This window comes from Epinephelus moara, chromosome 8 (assembly GCF_006386435.1).
Source record: "Epinephelus moara isolate mb chromosome 8, YSFRI_EMoa_1.0, whole genome shotgun sequence".
Classification (NCBI taxonomy): Eukaryota; Metazoa; Chordata; class Actinopteri; order Perciformes; family Serranidae; genus Epinephelus; species Epinephelus moara.
In genome coordinates this window covers 33,161,187-33,183,584 of record NC_065513.1, presented here as the reverse complement: position 1 = coordinate 33,183,584, position 22,398 = coordinate 33,161,187, and the positions used below count along the sequence as shown (strand labels likewise).

Below are 22,398 nucleotides of genomic sequence, written 5' to 3'. Positions count from 1 at the left end.
CAGGCCTGCAGCTGCCACAGAGGTCGGGTTTTTTTCATCCCTTTTTCTGAACACATTATGTATTGACTACTCTCAGGATGGAAGGACCATTTCACCCAGTATAACAAGAAGTGTTTCTGAACAGGATTACCAACTATAGCTTTAACAAGGGAAAAAACCTTTTTTTTTTTTTTTTTAATTAGAGGGGGTCTCTAAATCATTTTAGTTCTAGTTCTAGTTCTTCTGCAAACACTAATGCTGATGTCACATTTCTTCCTCTATTGCCGTCTGCTGCAAGCCATGGCGGATGGCAACATGCAAAAAAAACTTAATTGGTGATACTGTATTATATCGTGTCTTAACAGATAAGCTAGTGAATGATACCCCTAAGATGACATCATCAGCCAGCCAGCCAGACCTGCTGGGAGGGTGGGACAGCTGGGCAGCTGGCACCAACGCTAGCATGAGTGCCACCACCAGCAAACCCAGTTATACCAACACAGGTGGGTGGAGGAACATTATGTAGGAATTTGTGTTTTAGATAATCTTGAAATTGATGAGAAGAAAAATCTAACTCGCATATTGTTACTCTCTGTAGCTTCTAGTGCTGCGTCTATGTCGAAGGCCAAGTCTCAGACCTTTGATCCCTTCGCCGACCTCGGAAACCTGGGCACCAATTTACCAGGTAAGAGGCCTGATCAGATGTCCAGTGGCTGGTAAAGGTGATACTGTGCTGACTGTGAGCAGTGATCCCAAACAGGAAAATGCCCTTATCAGACAAATCTTCACTCATGAGTTCATCTCAAATAACTAACTTTAATTTCTCCTTGTTTCTTGCAGGTTCCTCCAGCAGTAATTTTTCCGGGCCTTCTTTCAGCGCAAAGACTCCCTCCTCCTCCACTTCCTCCTCTGCTAAGCCTCAAGCCCAGCCCTGGCAGTCAGCAAGACCCTCTTCAGCCCAGAGCAAACCTTGGATGGCTGGATCAGGACAAGGACCTGCACCCAAAGCACCCTCTGCATCTCAGTCTGCAGGCGCACAGCCCACTAAACCCAACTACAACCTCAACTTTTCCAGTGTGATTGGTGGGAGAGAGGAGAGAGGAGTTCGGGGGCCTGGATTTGGTAAGAGACATTTGAGTGGACGAGAAGGGATTTGTTATCGAGTCATTTTTATGTTTGATTTAACACAATTATTACTCAAATATTGCTAAAATATGGTTTTCCTCAGCTTATAGAAATGAGTAAATGTGATTAGTAATAAGCACTGGAATTCACCAGTGGCTAAAAAAGGAGAATGAAAATTAAAGGAATTTGTTATATTTATGGACAGTATTGTGTCAGACCGTAATTTCTCTGCTCTCTCTTGTAACGCAGGCCCCAAACCGAAGGTAAAGGAGGACGATTTTGAGGACCTGCTGTCAACTCAGGGTTTTGCCTCGAGGCCTGATAGGAAGGGACCAAGGACCATCGCTGAAATGAGGAGACAGGAGATCACAAAAGACATTGATCCACTTAAATTACAGGTAACAAACTAAATACGCGTGGAAGAAATGTTACAGTGTTGGTGGGTGAAATGTGAATTTAATGCATTTGCCCATGACTGGAGGATCGCCGTCAGATCCTGGGAGTTGCAGAATATGTCTAGTAGGGAGAAGTGACTGTGGCGGCATTACCACCCCTGAGGTACCTTTTAAGCCAGGTCCTTAACCCCCAGTGGTTGTACCAGGCAGCTTCCAGATGTTGATGTGTGTTCGTAGAGTGTTCCTGAAAAGAAAGAAAAACAGCTTGTGGTGAAACTTACCTGAATAAAGCTTAAAGGTATACTATGCAGGAATTATGGGGTTGAGAAACACAACACTCAAACTTGGCTCCTCCTCCCCACACTGCTTGTGTGTACACTACAAGCTACTAATGTAGAGATGTCACATTTGTTGTAATACAAAAGACAATACTTAAGCATCTACCCGTCCAACAGAAAACAGGCCAGCTTTACATTGCTCTTCATCCTCATCTTGTCCTTCAGTGCTCACCAGTGAATGTGAAGGTGAAAGCCAGCACCAGATTCACTCTCCTCTTGGAACCAGCTATGTCCGCTTGCTGTTTGGCGTCGCTGTAATAGCGTTTTTTTTCAGCGCTGCATCTGCAATTTTTGTAGCTTCCTGTTGGATTTGTGCTGCTTACAGTCTGGCACCTGGTTGCTACCTTTCTATGAAGTCCCATCCTCACCTGGGCACTGTTATTGGCTGAGGTTTCCACACCTAAACTTGTCCCGACCACAGCAAAATAAGACAATACAGGCAGAGGGCACATTCTCTGGAGATAAATACACAGCCACACACTTCCAGTGGATCATAAGTAATGATTTAGAGTGATTACTTTTGCATGAGTCGACACATTGCTTTTTATTGTTGTTGTTTTTTTTAGGAAATTCCTGCATAGTATACCTTTAAAAAGTATAATTACGTACCTAGTACCTTTTAATGCTAGAAATATTTAAGGTTTGTTTTATTGTCATGCTGCAGATCTTGGACTGGATCGAGGGGAAGGAGCGAAACATCCGAGCGCTGCTGTCAACTCTGCACACTGTGCTGTGGGAGGGTGAAACCCGCTGGAGGCCTGTGGGCATGGCCGACCTGGTGACACCCGACCAGGTGAAGAAATACTACAGGAAGGCTGTGCTGATTGTCCATCCAGATAAGGTACGGTACTACAAAAAGCAAACCTCGTTTCCCAGTAGATGTCAAGACAAAATTTAATACTCATTCTCTCTCTGCAGGCAACAGGCCAGTCTTACGAAGATTACGCTAAGATGATCTTTATGGAATTGAACGACGCCTGGTCAGAGTTCGAGAACCAGGGATCCAAAGCACTCTTTTAGAACACCTGGTCTGGATCCCAGCTAGACCAGACCAGACTGGACTGGATTCAGCCTAACCACACACAAGGGTTAGACTGGGCCAGATTGGACAGGACTGAGCCCACATTGGGCCTTAGGGGGCGCAGAGCCTCTGAGAGGTGTCCTCTCTACCATTCCCTTCACTCCCTTCTTCCTTCTTTACTTTCTTCTCTTTCTACAGTCAAGGAAAAAAGACCTTTTGCCGGCAAAAAAACAAACATTGTGATAGTTGTTGAAACTCACTGCCTACCTGTACGACTGCCTGAGTGGTGCTGCAAACATCTGGAGGGAAGGATGGGTGACAATCACACGAGGAAGACAGAGTGGAAATGAGTACTACATAATAAGACAAGGACTTTTAAGATTATCATGACAGTGGTATTCTGATGAAAAGATTTAACGAGCCCACACTGATGAGATGTTGCTAAATTCTGGCTGTGGCTGGTGAGTTGGTGAGCACTTTTGCAAACAACCAGCCACTTCACTGACTGGTTAAAAAAATAAAAATAAACACGGCTGTACATTTTCCAGCATGCCGGCCAACATGGAGTGTTGTTTTTAAGCTTAGCGAACGTTGCTGATGAATTTTGGGACAAACCAGCCACAGCAAACAACGGACAAAAAACTATCCCGCCTCAAATGGAGAAGCAGGATTTTTGAACGACCATAGATCTGTTGATAATGCCCATTAATACTTTGAAGTGCACCTTTTGGGGTCAGTGGTGGTTTGGGTTTGTTGTTGAGCCATTCCTCTCCAGAAAGACAAGACTATTGCCTGCTGAACACTACTAGTGCTGCTTCTACCATAACAGTTACGACTACACACACACACACACACACACACTCCTCAGATTGATGTTAAAACCTGCATCCTAAACTTCTGACAAAGAAACTTGTTTTGGAGCCCCATATAAACCGAAGCGGGCAGTCTGTCGTGTTTTTTTGAAGTGCTCTTTCAATTCCACCCACTCAGGCTATACTGTGTAGCTGACTGCATGCTCTCCCACACCACACCTCTGAACAACAGGGGGGGGGGGGTGTTTGATTTCAAACCAGGGTAGTCCAAACGGGCGGTGGCTCTTTTATTGAAGTGCTCTTTTTCTTGTAGCAGAAACAGACAGACAGACTCAGCACTCACGCTGCTCATTGCTTTCGAGCGTCTCCGTCATCACTGTCATTACCAACCCCTCTCTTTGTCTCTGCAAGCCCCACCCACCTCCGGCGCCGAGTTCAGTGGACATTTTTTTGTCAGGAGCAGATCAAAAAGTGAAGGAATGAAAAGAGAATATGCTGATTGAATCTTGGTTTTTACTTTTTCTTGTATTTTTTTGGGAGGGGGTTCATTCTGAGCTTTTTCTCACTTAATCATCACTTCAGTGTAAATATCAGAATATCATCCATCAAGTGGCTTTGTCGAGGCTACAGCCTGATGTGTTATTGAGCGTCACGCTCAACCGCGTGAATGGTTGTGTGATTGCGTGCGTGCATGTGTGTGTGTATCTTTCATGGAGAAATTAATGAAACCCTGTTGGACATCATGCTTTCTTGTCTGCAGTCACAATCTTAATTTAATGTTTTCCAGTCTCTCCCACACTTTTGATTTTGTGGACGTTTGTGTTTCCATCAATCTTTCCAATTTTTGCTTGCTCTGCTTTTCTTTCCCTTTATTTTTTATTTCACATTTTACCTCATGGACCAATCAAATCACCTGTTTTCTTATTTATTATTATGTTTTTTTTTCCTTCTTTCGGAGGGTTGGGGGTTGTTCTGACATGTATTCATGCTATTAATGGCACAAGTGGAAAAAAAAATTCAGATAATATATAAGTGGAATGTGCTGAGTGGGAAGGTTGTTGGTTGATGACATTGAGCCTCTCTTGCTGTTTTCATTCCAAAGCATCTATTATTAATACGAATGTGCTTTTACAAATATATATCCTCTCTGTTGTTGAGCAGTATGTGTTTATCATTTGTCTGTTCGGTCTGTCTTTCGGTTTGTCGTTACTTTTTTTTCCCCCCTCTTGCTTCTGTTTTGCATTTTGACATTTTTGTTACTATTCCAACACGAGGGGCCAGTAAACCTAAGTAAGAAAACAAAAAAAATAAATAAACTGATGCTTGAAATTTTCTGTGACAGTATCATCAAAGTATAAAGAGGGAGAATTTCAAAACCACACATCGGCAGTGTTTACTGTACCAAATTACATCATACTAATATGAATGTAGATTTCAATGCAAAAGCAAAATAATTAAAAAAAGAAAATCTTTTGATTTGAGGCAAATATTTGTGTTTTTTTGTCTTTCTTTTGAAGATTCACTGCGGCTTCACATTCACAACCTATAGACAGAGATTATCATGAGAATTTATAAAACAAATTGGAGAGGTAACTCAGACTTATCTGAAAGAAATGGTTATGATTAACTGCAGATAAAAAACTGATTTTTAAAAAGAGAGCCAAGCCAAGTAGATGCTAACACCAGATGCTAACGTTATTGTAACCCTAGTTCTATTAGCCCAGGCGGAGCCATTTATTGGACTCTAAGGCTCATACTCTCCTCCAATCCTGAGCACATATTTACCCACTTACATATGCATAAACATAGCCGTCCAGACCCCACAGTCTATATGGCAGTACACATGTCCACCATCCTTTACTAAGTGGTGTAGGAGTGAGAGGGGTCCTAGGTAGAGATTGCCGCCTGTGTCATCAGAACTAGGGTTACAATATCATAACCTTTGCTCTGTCCCACACAGGCTCCACCCACTGCTGGTCACGATAGGTAAAGTGGGTGGAGCCAGATGAATGGACACCATTATATTGACCCAGCCACACTGATCTTAACCAGCTAAAGGTCAGAGGATGCTTTGATGTTCTGTCAGTGAGCAAATCGCCGTTGCTGATGGCGGACAGTATCATGTACTGCCTTTGATACTTTGCTGTCTCACATATTTGGGTAGGCAGGCCCTGATTGCCTGACTTCATTTATGTAAATTCAGTCGGCAAATGCGTGCTCATGATTGGATCCAGTAGAGGGTTGAGCCTGTGTGAGATAGTACTCACAAGTATTACCACTGGTTTAAAAATGACTATGAAGTTGACTATTTTAATTTAGTTTGAGTTATCTATTTTAAAAGCCCAACTCTACGCCCATGTCTCTTACAATGACTAGAACATTTCAAAATAAAAGTATCTGTAGACAACCATCTGAGATAAAATAACATTTTGTTATGTATTGAAGCAGTGTCACATGGTCAAAGCCTGCGTGAAACAAACTTTTATAGCTTCTTATCCACATACTACATTAGATAAAATCTCCAAAGTTTTAGCCAGGTAATTGTTTGGTCCCTTCAGCTACAGTTACAGTGGCATGCAAAAGTTTGGGCACCCCTGGTCAAAATTTCGTTTACTGTGAATAGTTAGGTGAGAGGCAAATAAAGTGATCTCCAAAAGGCATGCTTTTCAACATTTGCAGCAAGATAAGTGTATTATTTTTGTTTTGTGCAATTTTAGAGTGAATTAAAAGAAAGGAGCAGCATGCAAAAGTTTGGGCACCCCTGGACATTTGAGCTCTCAGACAACTTTTACCAGGGTCTCAGACTGTAATTAGCTTGTTAAGGCTATCCCTTGTTCACAGCTGTCGTTAGGAAAGGCCAGCTGATGCAACTTGCAAAGCTTTATAAATACTCCTGAAACCTTGTTCTGTCAATCAGCAGCCATGGGCTCCTCTCAACAGCTGCCTAGCACTCTGAAAACTAAAATAACTGATGCCCACAAAGCGGGAGAGGAGGCGGCTTTAAGAAGATGGCAAAGTGTTTTCAGGTAGCAGTTACCTTAGTTCGTAATGTAAGTAAGAAATGGCAGTTAACAGGAGCTGCAGAGGTGAAGTTGATGTCTGGAAGATCAAGGAAACTTTGAAACAGCCTTTTGTAGGATTGCTAGAAAGGCAAATCAAAACCTCAGTTTGATTGCAAAAGACCTGCAGGAGGATTAATCAGACTCTGGAGTGGTGGTGCAGTGAAACCTGTACAAGTATGACCTTCATGGAAGAGTCATCAGGAGAAAATTTGTCCTTTGTTCTCATCACAAAAGTCAGCGTCAGAAGTTTGCAAAGGGACATCTAATCAAGCCTGATGCTGTTTGGAAACAAGTCCTGTGGACTCATGAAGTTAAATAGAACTTTTTGGATACAGTGAGGAAAAGTATGTTTGGAGAAAAAAAAAGGCCTGTCCAACTGTAAACACAGGGGTGGTTCAATCATGCTTTGGGGTTGTGTTGAAGCCAGTGGCACGGGGAAAATTTCAGCCAAAAGGGAAGAATGGATCAGTTAAATTCTAGCAAATTCTGGAAGTAATCACCATCTGTAAATAAGGTGAAGATGAAGAGAGGGTGGCTTATACAACGGGCAATGATCCTAAACACACTTTAAAATCCACAATGGGCTAAAGAGGCACAAGCTAAAGGTTTTCCAATGGCCCCTTACAGACCCCCCGACCTAAACATCATTGAAGATCTGTGGATCGACCCCAGAAGAGCAGTGCATGCAAGAAAGCCCAAGAATCTCAGAGCTAGAAGCCTTTTGCAGTGAAGAATGGATGAAAATCCAAACAGGAACTTAAATACTCTTAAGTGGTTACAAAAAGCATTTAGAAGCTGTGATACTTGCCGAGGGCACCAAGTTAGACCATGCAGGGTGCCGAAGCTTTTGCTTCAGGCCCTTTTGTCATTTTGAAACTGTACAAGATTGAAATAAAATAGTTGCCTTAACATACTGAAGAAATGTGTCATCTTTAACTTCATGCCTTTGGAAACCAGTTATTCTACTGAACTAGTCGGAAGGAATTCTGACCAGGGGTGCCAAAACATTTGCATGCCACTGTGTTAGTGATCAGAAATTGAGTTCAACATTTCCCTTGGGTCAGAAAACTGTTGCAATTGTTACATAACCAAGTTTATTTTGCAACAGATTGTCATACAAACTTCCTCTTAAATCCCACTCCTACACAGACTGTTGCTTCTGTCTGCATTTTGTGTGTGTGTGTAGAAAGTAAAACCAGTACTCCTGCGTTACAATGAGTTACAGCTTTATTTCCAAAGGTGGACCAAGTCAGCACGACACCAGCCAAACAGTGACCCCCCCATCACCAGATCACATTACATTGCCCCTCCAGATCACAGACTTTGAACACAAAACTGTAGCACATGATTCGGTCTATACAAAATGAAATAAAAAAGTGAAGGAGAAAAAAAATAAAGAGTGACCTCTCAGCTCATCCCCTCCAACTGTCATTTTCAAGTGGCCATTAAGCTCTAAAACTCTGTGTTCAAATGTCACACTAGCCTTAGCTTTGGCACTTAGTTGAGGCAGAGAGGAGAACTGCAGGACAGAGACGAGGACAGAAATGGAGGCTGGGGGAAGTTTGTAGATGCACCTCTTTGAGTGTAAAAAGCGCATTTGAAATGTGAAACAAACAAAGAAAAAAAACGAAAAAAAAACAAAAATCGACCCTCCCACCCTTATGAATACAGGTCCGAGTACAACTATAGCCACAGTCGTCGACGCTACAGTTTTCACGTGCAGTGAGTGTTTGCAGTGTGGAAGCCAATGTGCTGGAGAGATGAACATGCTAAGAAACATCAGGCACTGCCATTTATTTATTAAAGAAATCTCCATCTCTCAAGCACCTCTGCGTCCACCATTAATGCAAACTCACTGCACGCGTTCCAGGAAGAATTACGGATTTTAAAAAAAACGAGCCACAACAGGTTTCCATTTCTGCACACTTATGACAAACAGTCTGTTCTGCTGCCATGAATGCAGCGGGTTTTGGCATGTTGGCATCTGGTTTGGTGTTTTGACAGGAACCAGGGCCGGAAAGGCACTTCAAAGTGTGGATGTCCCTTCGATTTCCTGGCGTAAGCCCTAAAATATGAACACGGTCAGCTGTAAAACTTTGAGTCCTCCAAATGGCCAAAGGGGAATCTGAGAGAAACACAAAGATGGGGATCTGGTCAGCAGCTTCTGGGAGTCATGCAAGACATTTCAAAGGCTAGCAGGGTCACAAAAAAATTTCAATATTCTTATAATATAAGAAACTTACAGACAAAAAGAAGGTCTTCGAAGCTGCGTGATGTGCATCTAGCCCTCAATAGAGACCTCTGGAACAATGTGTCCATTCAGCGATGGTTCCACTGTCATCTCCTGAGCGGAAAACAAGACATTACATCGGGTGAGTGCACTGCAATAACTACACCACACAACTGATACACTGGAGCGATTCAATTAAAGCAGTGCCTCTTACCATTGAGCTGAGTTGCACAGACTCCACAGCGAGCTGCATCTGACATGGCATGGCACAAATTTCTGGCTTAGGCTCTTCTGACAGCACATCCAAACATGTCTGCTCAGGAGTGGCGTCCTAGAAAGGAAAGGGAGAGAGGTGGTTAGGATGCACTGTAACCATGCAGAAGATATATAGACCCATATATCCTTGAGATAAGCAGAACAAATAGCACTGAAAGACTTGCACTAATCTAGTACTACGCGTTTAATTGCATGTATCATACTTCACATACAAATGTCTGTATAATACTGTTTGTATATAGTTATAAAAAAAATAAAAACCAACAGGGACTCACAATGACCATTTCTTCTGCAGGGGCAGCAACAGGCTCAGCTGGCATCACATCAACAGGCTCAGGCTCAGCTGGCATCACATCAACAGGTTCTGACTGGATGTTGAGGGTGTCACTCACTTCCTCAATTTCCTGAATAACAAACAAGGAGCAGAAACGTGACCGTTAAAAAAGCTGAGCTGAAAATGTACACTAATGGATTATGTGCCATAAAAATGGCAAAACACTCTTAATCTGAAAGTTGCAGCCACATTTTAGTCAGATTATGTCAAAATGAAATAAATTACACTAAATTATCAAGTTACCACTCAGGTTATTTTTGCCATTTTAACTGGAACTATTCAGATCACACAGGCGGGATGTCAAACAAACATAAATATTCTTGGGACTTACTCCATGTGTTACATTAAATTTGTGATGAACACATCTCACATGCCTCTGGTAAAGGATCATCCAAAAACTGAGAAAATCCATGAATTAAAATAAAAAGAAAAACTAGCTGCAAAACTATGTAAACACGTTTGTTTTAACTCAGATCAAGGCCGTGGAAGAAGAGCAGCTCTCATGCTCAGCCAGGTAAAATGACCATTTTTGGTAATAGAGTCTGGTTTTGAAGGGAGCGAGAAGTTTCACTTTCACTTTCTTGTCTGTTTGGGAAGTACCGAGCATACAACTGGATAAATGACACTGCACAAAATATAAGAGTTTGTAAACTGATGTTTCAATAGTTCTGCTGGTAAACGTGGTCCCCTTTGTTCTCTGAAGGCATGTGACAAATGTTTTCCTCACAAATTCAGCATAACATGGGATGAGTGGTCATTTGAGGAGTGAAATATTCCTTAAAAAACAGTGGTCCCCAACTGGTCTAGCCACAGGGTCCAGGCTTCTCAGTCATTAGTTCAAGGTCCATGCAGTTTATATTCAGCATCACACTTGCGTTTGGCCATGTTGTTGAGCTAGTTTGCCATCCGTTAGTCACTCACTCTACAGCAGAAAACTGCACTCCAAAATTAAAGCTCTATGCTGGAAATTCACTGTACTCTAAAATAGTGTTTTGCAAACTTCCTGAGTCACTTACGACCCATACAGAATGGACCTGCAACCCACTTTTGGACCATGACCCACCAACTGGGAACCACTGCTTTAAAATATGTCACTTCATGATAACTGCAGTGTCTCATGGTACGTTTCTTTGTGCGATTCTCACCGGCTGGACAGCGGCAGACTCAGCAATGGCGTCCTCCACGGCTGAGACGGATTCTGTGACAACAAAGTCATCAACCAGGCTGTCAGCAATGTCCTGGGTGTCAGGAATCTGCAGAGAGAGAAAAGGGGACAGCAGGAGAACATTAAGATTTTCCACCAGGCAGCACACGTAAGAAATTAAGAAATGAACGAGGGGAATTAATTAGCAAGTATCCCGGGAGAAATCAACTGAACTAGATCATTTTAAACGGCTTAAGGGCAGAATGTATTTGCATCAGTGCATTTCACATATTTAAAGATAAATGCTGAGTTTTATACCTAATAAAATATGGATAGAAATATCCTAATAGTGACATAAGACAGTTTACCATTTTAGTAGTAGCATACCCATTAAATTATGATTTCAGGGTGATCTTTATCTAGAAAGAGTCATCCAAAATGGTCACAAATAGACAAAAACTGTGCCACAGTTTAGGTTTTACCTCTTCTACCGGAGCCACAGGGATGATGACTGGGACCTGGTGGGACAACACAAACTGCCACGTTAATAATATTCAGTATGACACGTAAATGGGGCCAATGTTACATCTACACAGTATTTTATGCCAAAGAAAATACCCACCTCTGGGAGTTCCACGCATTCGGCAGGAGCATCCTGAGGTGTACAAAAGAATGTCATTAGTCTTTGCTGTAAAGTCACATTTAAAAAAGACAATGTAAATGAAGAATGATGCCAGAAAACAGATGAAGCCATTGTGGAAGTTCAAATTTTGACAACCTGCTTGAAACCCCAATTCAAGAAAAGTTAGATCAGCACAACATAAAATCTGATGAGGAACTTCCACAATTACCACAACACAAACCACATGCAACACACAAATCACAAAATAAAAATGTAAACTACATAGAAGTCAATGCACTTGTGTTCTTGGAAGATCATAAAGAGATAAGTTCAAGAGAAGAGGAAGGGGTTTTTATTGCTGTGGCACCTCTGTGACTGCAACGGGCTCAGCCGGGACTTCAGGTGCATCTTCTTCAGCCAACACTTCTATTTCAGCTTCGTCATCTTCACTCTCCACTGGAGCTGCAAGACTGACGACAGCTTCAGTCACCTGCTGTGGCTCAGGTATCTCTGCAATGTCCTCCTCCACTGGTTCCACAACTATTTCTGCAACCACTTCCTGTGTCGCAGATTCTGCTTCAGCAGGAACTTGGTCACTCGTGGGTGCTTCTACCACTGGTTCTTCAGCAGCTTCGGTTACAGGCTCTGGTGCGGCGACACCGTCTGTGACCGACACTTCCACCTCAACCTCGGCGACTGCTTCTTCGGTCTTCACTTCAGTCTCTGGCTCGCAGACGTCAAGCGTCTGCACATGCAAAAATCAACACGGCACACATTAACAAACCATGCAACATGCAAGGGAGGGGAACTGATGGGAGACACTTTGTCAATATGAATAAACCAAGTTTTTCTTGGGCAAGCAGATGATGGGACAAAATGATGAGCTACCATGCATGATCAAGACTACAGAGTTTGGTAAAACTAAAGTCATGCATTGCCATCACACAGAAGTCTTACCTGTTCAGTCTCTGTGGTTATGATTGTAGGCTCTTCTGTCTGAATCTGGAGGCAGAAATAACCACACGTAAATGGCACATTAATCAATAGATTAGATAATAGAAGAGCAACAAGTCAATGGCTGTTTACCCATTAAATGGACTTAACAGCAAGCATTTGACATTTTCTGCACTGAATACGACCTACAGCTAAAAGTCGATCTGATCTAATTGACGTGCCTCGCCGTTTTCCTGAGGAACTTTTCCCTAATTGCAACTTTCACACCAACTGCAACACTTATGTCGCATCAAACCCCTATTAACTGCAATTTCAGCTTGTTTTGGTCAGTAATGATCAGTATGGTGAGTTATGGGACACTGTTTGCAGATCAATGAAAAGCCAAAAGTGTTTCAACCTTTTAAAAAACCCATGAAATTAAATCTGAAATAATTTAGACGGTGATCGGAGTACTGGCTTACATAAGAGAATGAGACCTGAAGCAAAGTGTGGTTGTTATTTGTGAGGTGTGAAGCTTAGGTCACAGAAACGGGTTGTGTCTGGTCCAGTTACTGCTGCCAGAAACTTATAAAACATGAGTGGAAACTCTGAGCTACTGTGGTGTGATGTATGGCGTCCTTTGCACAGCTGCTTTGGGGCGACAAATGAGCAAAGCAACCACACACTGCAATGTGTTGCCTTAAAAAAGGGACTTGTGTTTTGTATTCAATGAATGTACTGTATTATGCTTTACGTAGGGGTGTGTGTGCTCAGCTGTAATGGCCACTGATCAATAAGAAACGTAATGTTTAAAGACCCTGTCTGACATTTAAAAATGTCTAATAAGCAGCACAAAAAAATATCTCACTTGAAATGCGTCACGCTGAGTTATGCTCTACTCACTCGCACTTGTGTCATCTGCCTCTGGCTTGTTACAAAAATATACTGCCTGAGCAACTTGAGGTTTAGGGGGACAGACAAGGGGCTGACAGTGTGTGCTGGAATTAAAATGCAGGTTTGCTCTTACCTCAGGCTCAACAGGGGCCGCCGCTGGAGTCTCAGCTGGAGGTTCAACCTACGAAGGAAAAAGTATTCATGAGTCAGCAGAACAATCATAAAGATATGTACATATGATGGAAGAGAACGGAGATGGCAGAGAGTGCATCTCATTAAGAAAAGGCACAACATTAACAAGCATTTAAAGGTTGTAAAAAAAAAAACTTTGCCTTGTGTTACATGCCACCATTATCCTTATTTAAGTCTTCTTTTTCCTCCTTAAAAAGTTAAAGGTCAAACTTTAGTAGAGGAAACACACCCGCCCCAAAAATATGCCAAGAGCAAGACAATCCACACAACTGTTATCCCTGCCAAACTGTAGCTGTGATAGCCTCAAAGCATTTAACAGAAAACCCAGCGAGACTCTAAATAGGCTGACTGCTTCCAAAAATGGAAACGCTTGCCAAAAAGATTTCAAATCATAAATTTGCACCAATTCACACAACAAATACAAGCGTATTAGAGTATGCTTTGTGAGAGTGTAGCTGTAATTCAGAAAAGAGGGGAACGTAATACAGCCTGAAGGAATGTTACAACCAATTACATAATGAAAAGCTGGTACACCCATTTCTCACCCCCTAAACTACCTTTATCATCACCACTCTAAAAACCCACATCACTTTAGAACTACATGTCAGAACACAAGGTAATGTTCTGGACCCTCTTTTATACCACTTTACTCATAATCATTAGTACTTGGAAATACTCTTTTCTGCACACATATGCCCAGATAATGAAGTCACCCATATCCTCCGTATTTTTCTATGCCAGGGTGACATTTGTAGCCTTGCCACCGGTTTACTGGAACAGTTGGCAGTAACCTAAATGGCCACTGGCGGCTCCCACTGTGCATCCAAGTGTGCTGAACCATACTGGCACTAACAGGGAGCAGCACATAAATAATTTAAATCTTCATAGTCTGACAGTAAATTATTTACACCGTCTTGTACCGGCGGGTTTTAAATGTAGGACAAGTCTGGTGCACACAGGCTGCTACTGCTTGTTAAGAGGCCAATCAGGCATTGGCCAAAATCATTAAGCGCTGGGTGTAACTCTGGAGGAAGATGGTTGATGGCTGAGTCTTGCAGGTCGTTAAATACCCGTGCTTAGGGTTGGTGGTCAGGCCAAACCATGTACCCAAAGTGTCTGTGCTTGATGACCTGGGAGTGAGACCAATCCACTATCTTTCTCCAGAGTTACATAGAGCACTTTAAGTTCATCCATGTACAGTAGTTAACGGAGTGAAAACTCTCTCAGAAGACACTTCAAATGCTTGTAGTTACGCTCCAGTTGCTTGACCATCTCCATCTCCACCTCTTTCTCTGCGCTGTGCTACAGGGGAGGTGAGGAATCCTGTTCTCCAGGATTTTAACAACTGCTGAACAAAAGCCAAGTGGGCAAAAATACACGTATAGTTGAGAAGGGTAAATATACACTCCAGCTATAGCCCTGGAGGGACGGTATAGGGAGAAAAAGGAGGAGGGAGGGAGGGAAAGGGGGAGGGGGACTATAGGCCTTCCTTTGCTTGACAGGAAAACATACGTACATATGGACTACACCCCCCTCCAGTCTGCCCCAGCATCAGAACACTCTGTACCAAACTGATCTGCACACAGATCCTGCTTCAGCAGTCCTGCTAGGAGACAAATCCAGCACACATCACAGCTGGTCTGGGAACAGCCAACTTTTACACAGACCATTTCAATCCACACAGGACATAGTGTACCTGGGATGCAATGATCTCTGTATTCCAACCAATTTAATGCTCCTCACACACTCTTAGGACTCAAAGTTGAGGGAAATGTTAGAGCAATCTTGCATGGTATAATCTGTCCTTATACATTTAATGATAACTACAAATAAGGTAAGAAAAACACTGGTCAAATGCTTTGTAAGAGTCATTTGTCTGAGATGGAAGCAAAAATCAAAACCAAAAAAGGGAGCATTTTGTACCTTCTGTGCAAAACTGTATGGTTCAGCTAATGAAGTCCTATAGAGCCCTCGAAAACAAACCCATAAAAAAAAAAAAGTTGCCAGGAAGTGTGGGGAGGGCCCCATGTGCAGTTATACATGGCGGAAGGCTGGACATCGTGGGGAGGAGGGTTGGGGTGTTCCCACGTGCCACAAGGTGATCATTTTTCCAACCAAGTCTGAAAACATTTTATGTATCACTTAGCACATCTTTGTCATCCACTATATCATCTCTATGGCCATCATATCAAACTGTGATGAAAGAAAATATGCTTACCAACCATATGTAAGCATGCTGTAATTAGCATTTTCATTGTGCGCAGTCTGAATGTACCTCGTGTCATCCTGTCACTAGACATTTGCCACAGACTTTAAAAAAAGGTTGTGACAGCTGTCTGAAAGCTCTTCAACACACCAAATACCAAAGGCTAAACTACACACATGCACACGCACCCCCTGCGTTCCAACATAGAACTTTATCCCACCTTTCCCAATCTGTCCCCTCCCAGTACTCCCAGCAAAGACCCAATGTTAAAAAAAGGGGGACACATGGCTGAACGAGTGCATACGCTAAGACGACAAGCTAATAAGGGCCCCATAGGTCCCATACCAGGGGGGACAGAGGAAGAAGAGGGGCCCAGAGAAGTTAAAGAGGGAGGAGAGGAGGGGGAAGGAGAGTGAAAGGAGAGACGGAGAGGAACAAGTGGTGGGAGGGTAGGAAGGGTGATGAGGGAGCGGGAATTTACAAGGGAGAGAGGGGTGAGGGACTGAAGGGGGGGAGGAGTGGAGGGCTGCAGGGGCAGAGAGGGAGCAAACTGGTACAAAATGTTCAGTCTCAGCAGGAACCGCACCCGTTGCCTCAGGCCACAGAAAATTCAACACACTCGGCAGGTTTGAGATCGGGTGGTGGGTTTAAAACTCACCTGGGTCTCCGTAACGACACTCAGGAGCGGAGGGGCCGCCTCTCTTCGGTCCCAAAGCCAGCTGAATACAAGCCCCATTGATGCCTGCTCTGAGTCTAGTGGCTACTGCACAACTGACGCGAGCGATGACTACTTCTCTAGCCTGACACGAGGTGTCACAGAGTGGACACTGTCTGCACTGTGGCCACAAGTGTGTAAGGTATCTGAACAAAGCCTCACAAAGTTAACTGAGAAAAGTTCATAAAACAACTTTACTTTTCATATAATATCCTACTGTATGTGTTTGCAGTTACAGTCAGCATTGACTAATGTTCAGGTTTCCTAAAGTGCATGAGTGTCTGCACGTTTGTGAGCACTGAAACTGAATCTGGCACATCTGCAAGCAGTGAAGGAGCAGAGAGGACGCCAGGGGGGAGGCAAAGAGGTACGATGATGTGGTGGGAGGGAAGGAGGGGGTGGACACAGCTATACAATGATAGGCAGTCCATGTCCAGTAGGAACTTTAGTGGTGCTGTACAGCTCAGTGGTCAGCAAAGCATAACATGTCAGGGTCAGAGGCAACAATCCAAACCTCAAACTAGACCTATGTAAACCAGACATGATGACCCTAGTTTTATTGACGGACAGCACAACATAGAGTGAGAATTCTACCCACTGATAAAACCTCCTGTCCCCTTTTACACCCATCATGAACAGCCTCATGTACACTAACATATAGTGAGCACATGTGTGTGCGCACCATATGTGGTTGTGGCTCAGCTCCTGGGAGCAAAATCCCTGATTCTAGTGTGTGCGTGTTCATTTGCAAGTGTGTATGTGCACTGAGGTTAGGCACATGTATGTGCAGCGTGCAGCCTGTGTGTGCCTCTGGCCTGCCGTCTTCTGGCTGAAACAGAACGTTCTGTTCCCAAGTTGAAGAACAAAGACTGTAACTGTCACTGTTCATGCATGTATAGATTTATAAAAAAGGTAAAGACAATGCTGGGAAAGAATGCGATAGTAATACTGTTTTGGTGAGAAGTACCATGAAAAGTAAAAATGCAGTACAGATACAAGGATGGTGCAAAAGTGGTAACTGTGCAAAATAAGCTAATAAAATACACCATGGACTTAATACAAAATGACAGCGAGCTTATATATTCCAAAAAAAAAAAAAAAAGATTATCCAATAGAGCAGCACCATAAGAAAATTCAAAGACACGTGACTATATTTTAGACAACACTCCCCATCATCATATCCAATCAGCCCATTCCAAAAAAGACACGTGCATGTTTAAAGGTAGATAATGCTGAAATGGCTGGGCCCAGTCCCCCCCAGTGATGGAGCCTACAGTCTCTTTCCCACTCTCCACCTCTTTGCTAAATGGAACATGTTGTTCCCTCTGCCTCCCACCCCCCACCAGCTCCACCTCCCTTCTCCCATAAGATCCCAGCCACCGCACATACTGTATGTGCAAACACCATCTAAACTGGTCGTCCACAAAACTTAAACTATGTACAGAAACAGCCCATGCAAAGAGGAGATCCAAAGCTCCTGCTCAAATCTACACCAATGCAGCCATCACACCACCAGACCTACAGAGGAACCTCAATATTCCTTTAATAAATCACTCCATAAATATCTCCAGGACATATGCTTGACTTTCTAAGAAACCCATTAGAGATATATATATATATATAGGGGGTCAACTTTAGAGGTTTTCCTGGCAATGGGAGAACAAACAGTTTATTCTACAATCACATGTATGAAACAAGGCAGTCCTTACCTCTGTTACTGGTTCTGTTTCAGGAATGATATGTTCAGCCTCCTGTTCTATAGCAGCTTCGACTATGGAGGGCTCCTCAGGTGGAGTCTCAACGACAGGTGCTTCTTCAGTGATTGGGGCTGGGACTTCAACCTCAACTTCTGCAGGAGTCTGTTCCAGCACCACAGCCTCAGGCTCTGGCGCCGCTGCCTCAGGCTCTGGCGCCGCTGCCTCGACTGGGACGGGCTCTACGATGGGCTCTTGCACGACAGGTTCTGGTTCTACTACGGGGGTCGGCACAACAGGGACAGCAACGGGGACGACCTCTGGGATCTTTTCTGGAACTGGTGCTGGAGCTGCAACTGGTGCTGGTGCTGGAGCTGCAACTGGTGCTGGTGCTGGAGCTGCAACTGGTGCTGGTGCTGGTGCTGGAGCTGGAGCTGCAACTGGTGCTGGAGCTGCTTTCTTTGGGGCTGCTGCAGGGGGCGCACACACTGCGATCCCGGGACTTGCTTTGACTGGGGGGTTGGCTGCATGCTGCTCCTCGAGGGCTCTCCTCTGGGCCTGCTGCAGAGGGGAAAACAGAAAAACACAGGTTAATGATTGCTGTCGTGTCAATGATTGAGGTTTCTTTCGTGCATTCAAATGGTATTTTACCTGTTTAAAATAATTTTAGGGTAACTTTAACAATATTTTCTGAAGTTTGGCAGCTGAGTGCAAAACGCTGACACTTCAGTAGCTTCATAAAGGTGATGAAATGGAGGTAAATGGGGAGTATTATGGGTCTGAATGGAACTGAGGCCCTCGTCCTGTTCAGATACTGTTGTTGTCGTCGGTCTGCGGTTCACTCTAGCACTTTTCTGTCTGCAGGAATACCAGGCATGCCATCCAACGTGTTTTTTCAGCTCCGGACAAAACCCCCTCAGGCTTTAATGGAGATTTCAGGAGCGCAGACCCACTGAAGGGAGGGGTTGGGTAACTGGGAGTGAGCCCAGCAAAGCTAGTTAGATAATGGGAGCTAATTAGTTGAATCAGAGTGTTCCTGACAGGTCTGGTGAAGCGGGAATGGAAACCGTGCGAGTCAGCAGCACTGATGGGTGCCCCACAGGCCAGACAGTGGGCCTAATCACATCATAATCAGGTTATAATCACTCCCCGAAAATGCTTTTGTTAGGCTGACCGCCAGTTAGTGCATATGTCTATGCCTGTGAAGCTAGCCACCGTCAAAACAACCCCCGCCCTTATCGATGCCCACAAATGGCTTGATCCAAACCTCACCACCACAGAGTAATAAATAAACTTCAATTAATCAGGTCGTTAATTGTGCTCATCGGGCTGTACTACAGAGGCCCAGCCACTTGAGGGGGTCTCTATATACAAAGGCATGTGTGAGAAGCGTTCAGCTTTACATCTTCAAGCAGCTCCTTCTCATCCTGTGCTCTGGTATCGTAGAGGGAATTGATAACAGCTTTAAGTGACTTCAGGGGCCATTTTTATCTGCCTGTCACTGGCAGGCTGAGAGAACCAGAGAGATTGTGCAGACTCCAATCTGGCAAAAACTAAGGCAAGACATTCCTCCAGTCAACACAATACCAAATACAGTTGTGTGGTGCTGAGAGTGGGGGACTAGCCAGAGGGAGGCTGAAGAAGGGGGGAGGGGCTGAGGAAGCATGCCACATACCTAGTCTAAGTCTTCTCAGTGCTGCAGGGCTGGGTGTGCAAGTGGTCATTTTTAAATTTAATCAGATAATAGAGCACAGGGTGAAACAATTAGGATTGGAAAACTAGTGAGAACAATGGTGATGGAGTAACTTTTGGAGTCTGTGTTACTTTATCACTTACTATATACCCCTATCACTTACTATATACCCCTCCCCCCTTTCTGTCACACCCACTCCTCTCTAGGCACTCAATGTTCAGAAGTAAAAGTCCTCCCAGTTACCTAAGAAGAGTGGGGAGGGGGTTGGGGGGCAGATTAGTCAATTATCATGCCATTTGCCCACTTCAGCTTGTTAAATTTTCAATCATTTTTTTTTAATCGAACAATGAAGCAGTGTTTCATAAGTGAAGACAGTGAGTACTGTATGTACTGTACAGTGTGTGCATGACAGATGGGGGAACACTCTTTGCTTTACATTTTGCATAAAAAAAAAATATGAGCAAAACATTAAAAAAAAACAAAAAAACTTTGCATTAAGGCAGATTTTACCTTTAATGAAAATGAACCACAAAAACAAATGTGGAATCGCCATCCAAACATTTTACCATTGTATCCATGGTGCGCTCACAACGCACGTGGCGCACGGGACTTTTGCCAAGACAAATTTCTTTGTCCCTCGTATCTAACGGCAGAGCCAGAAGCATCCGAAGTGATGGGATACTTTTGTTTGAACAATTTAAGTGATTTTAATCGTGGATGCAATCAATTTTGATGCGTTTTTTTCTGGTGCATCCAATTTACGCACGGTGCTTGGAGCGCTCCTCGGAGTTGAGCGCCACAAGCAACGCAACAAAGTGAAGAGAAAACATCGTGTCAATTTTTATCACTTGTCTGTACATATTTTGTTCGTGCTCGTGTGCGAGCTTAGTTTGACCACAGGTGCAAAACACGTGCGCACGAGCAATCACGGTCACTAATCACAAGTGAAAACAAGGCTTTGGCTTTTGGGAAAATTAGAGGCACATAGTTAAAAACAACAACAACTACAGCCACAAACTATACAAAATGAAACTTTAATCGACATTTTCCAAGAAGCTCCCAATTAACTGAGTTCATATTCCAAATCAAGTCCAATTATTTTTCGATATTATCGTGATGAGAATAAAAACCCAGTGGAAACAAAAGTGCGCCTGCCACCACTTACCACCTTCCTCATGCGACGCTTGTTCTTCTTCCTCCTGCTGGGCATTTTGGCGTGTGTGTGGTGATGGAAAAACGAGGAAGACCGAAGAAATGAAACGAGCAAAGAAGCTGCGTGACCAAAGTGGATCTTTATAGAGCCCCCGGTCTCTGTGTTACCTTTGCATCGAACCTATGGGAGCACTGGGATGAAAGATGGGGGGCGTGGAGAGGCAGAGAGAGCGACACATACACACCCCCGCGCACGTGCAGGACAACTCAGTGAGATGATAGAATCAGAGTTGGGCTACCTACTGGCTGGATGTTATGCAACCACTCCATCAAAGAAGGGGGACGAGAGTGGCTTGCAGGGTGCCACACCCCCTTTCCCCGGATCAGTTAGAAATACTTTTTGACTGGAGCACATGGCAACAACCATGCACATGTTCTAAAATATTTTTTTCTTGTCTTTTTTTATTTTTTGAACGCTTTTCAGAGTCAGTTTTGCAGCATACAAACCATAAAGCATGCCACCATCCAGTTACAACCTTATTCTTGAGAGAAAAACACAAACAGCTTCACACAAAACAATGTGTGCTTCTGTCAACTTTCTGAATTCATTAAAATCATGAAGCCAGAGAATAGTTTTCATTGTATGTGCCTCTACTAGGGAATAAAGAGAAAGAAAGCTTGTACATGTGTCAACGCCCACCGCCCCCCTGCACTGCATGAGCTGTGAGCACCCATTGTCTCCAGCTCTTTGGGCACAGTATGCATAATTACAGAAAAGGAAAAATATATGCTTTATTGTGTCATTTATTGTCCTGCTTGTGTACAGGGAACATTGAAACCAAAGCAAGTTCTCCATGTAACTAAAAACCCACTCTACATTAAATCTGATTCTGAACTTCCATAAACCTGCTTCCGTGCGTCACATGGGTTATGCATGATGTGGGGAGATGTGGGGAGGGAAAGGTTTTAGTGTGTTGCCGATGCTGTTATATACAAATTGAGTTGAGGCAACACGACGTGGCAGTCTCCCCTGAAGGCTTGTAACTTGATTCACACCTCAGCAGTTTGTGTGTGCAGATAGATTACATACATGCAGTGCCTCTGTATGTCACCAGCATGTGCACGATGAACTGGTGATATTTCTGTTACAGTCCCTCCAGAAAACATCAGCAGAACATTCGGCTGCTGCAGGAACTGCGTCGCTGTGACCGCTCAGTCACTAAGTCACCACACAGCAAATCTTGAATTAAATAATGGTGAATTATTAAGTAGTGCATCACAGTCAGCCACAAAGAAAGAGCTGGGAATTTAGAGATCATATGGTTAATGATGCTACTTTGACTCATCTTTTTGTTTTGTGGTTGTTGATAGATTAAGGCTTTTGCCACATGTACACAGGTATCACAGGTTATACAAATGTGTTTTAGGTCACGGAAGATTTTCAGACACTCAGTTTTTTGGCTTGTCATGTCAGTGTGCATTGTTTTCTCTGTTGTAGGGTGTCACATGTGAGGCGACATTTTGTGCAATGGCTGACTCGACCAAAATTGTGTTGGCTCTGACCTTGCTAACAGGACTTTT

At 43.5% G+C, this 22,398-nt stretch overlaps 2 protein-coding genes across 5 annotated transcripts in view; one reads left to right on the top strand and one right to left on the bottom strand.

Moving 5' to 3' along the window:
* gak (cyclin G associated kinase) overlaps nt 1-4,830 on the top strand; it is a 37,193-nt gene extending 32,363 nt beyond the window's left edge. The window contains exons 24-29 of the mRNA XM_050049924.1: nt 345-482; nt 578-664; nt 820-1,101; nt 1,354-1,502; nt 2,502-2,678; nt 2,756-4,830. Coding sequence (XP_049905881.1) covers nt 345-482; nt 578-664; nt 820-1,101; nt 1,354-1,502; nt 2,502-2,678; nt 2,756-2,857 — 935 coding nt within the window. The 3' untranslated portion in view covers nt 2,858-4,830. The remainder of the gene's footprint in view (nt 1-344; nt 483-577; nt 665-819; nt 1,102-1,353; nt 1,503-2,501; nt 2,679-2,755) is intronic.
* Nucleotides 4,831-7,941: 3,111 nt separating this feature from the next.
* On the bottom strand, nt 7,942-20,990 carry LOC126393663 (calphotin-like). 4 transcript variants are annotated; one of them, XM_050049925.1, is made up of 12 exons: nt 20,831-20,990; nt 17,988-18,533; nt 13,299-13,346; nt 12,296-12,340; nt 11,706-12,083; nt 11,339-11,371; nt 11,199-11,252; nt 10,718-10,825; nt 9,514-9,642; nt 9,177-9,293; nt 8,976-9,076; nt 7,942-8,857 (listed from the first exon to the last, which is right to left on the bottom strand). In XM_050049925.1, the coding sequence occupies exons 1-11, from the start codon at nt 20,873-20,875 to the stop codon at nt 9,014-9,016; spliced, it is 1,566 nt and encodes a 521-aa protein (XP_049905882.1). In that variant the 5' UTR covers nt 20,876-20,990; the 3' UTR covers nt 7,942-8,857; nt 8,976-9,013. The 4 variants fall into 4 exon arrangements, with proteins under 4 accessions (XP_049905882.1, XP_049905883.1, XP_049905884.1 ...); XM_050049926.1 differs by having other exon boundaries at nt 11,199-11,234; XM_050049927.1 differs by lacking the exon at nt 11,706-12,083.
* Nucleotides 20,991-22,398: the final 1,408 nt, after the last annotated feature.

Excerpts from the sequence above, each read along its gene's own strand:
- LOC126393663 (XM_050049925.1), bottom strand. The coding sequence starts at position 20,875 with ATGCCCAGCAGGAGGAAGAAGAACAAGCGTCGCATGAGGAAGGTG. Across the intron at positions 10,826-11,198 it reads CTGTGGCTCCGGTAGAAGAG|ATTCCTGACACCCAGGACAT; the intron begins GTAAAACCTAAA and ends CTCTCTCTGCAG. Across the intron at positions 9,643-10,717 it reads AGTCTGCCGCTGTCCAGCCG|GAAATTGAGGAAGTGAGTGA; the intron begins GTGAGAATCGCA and ends TTTGTTATTCAG.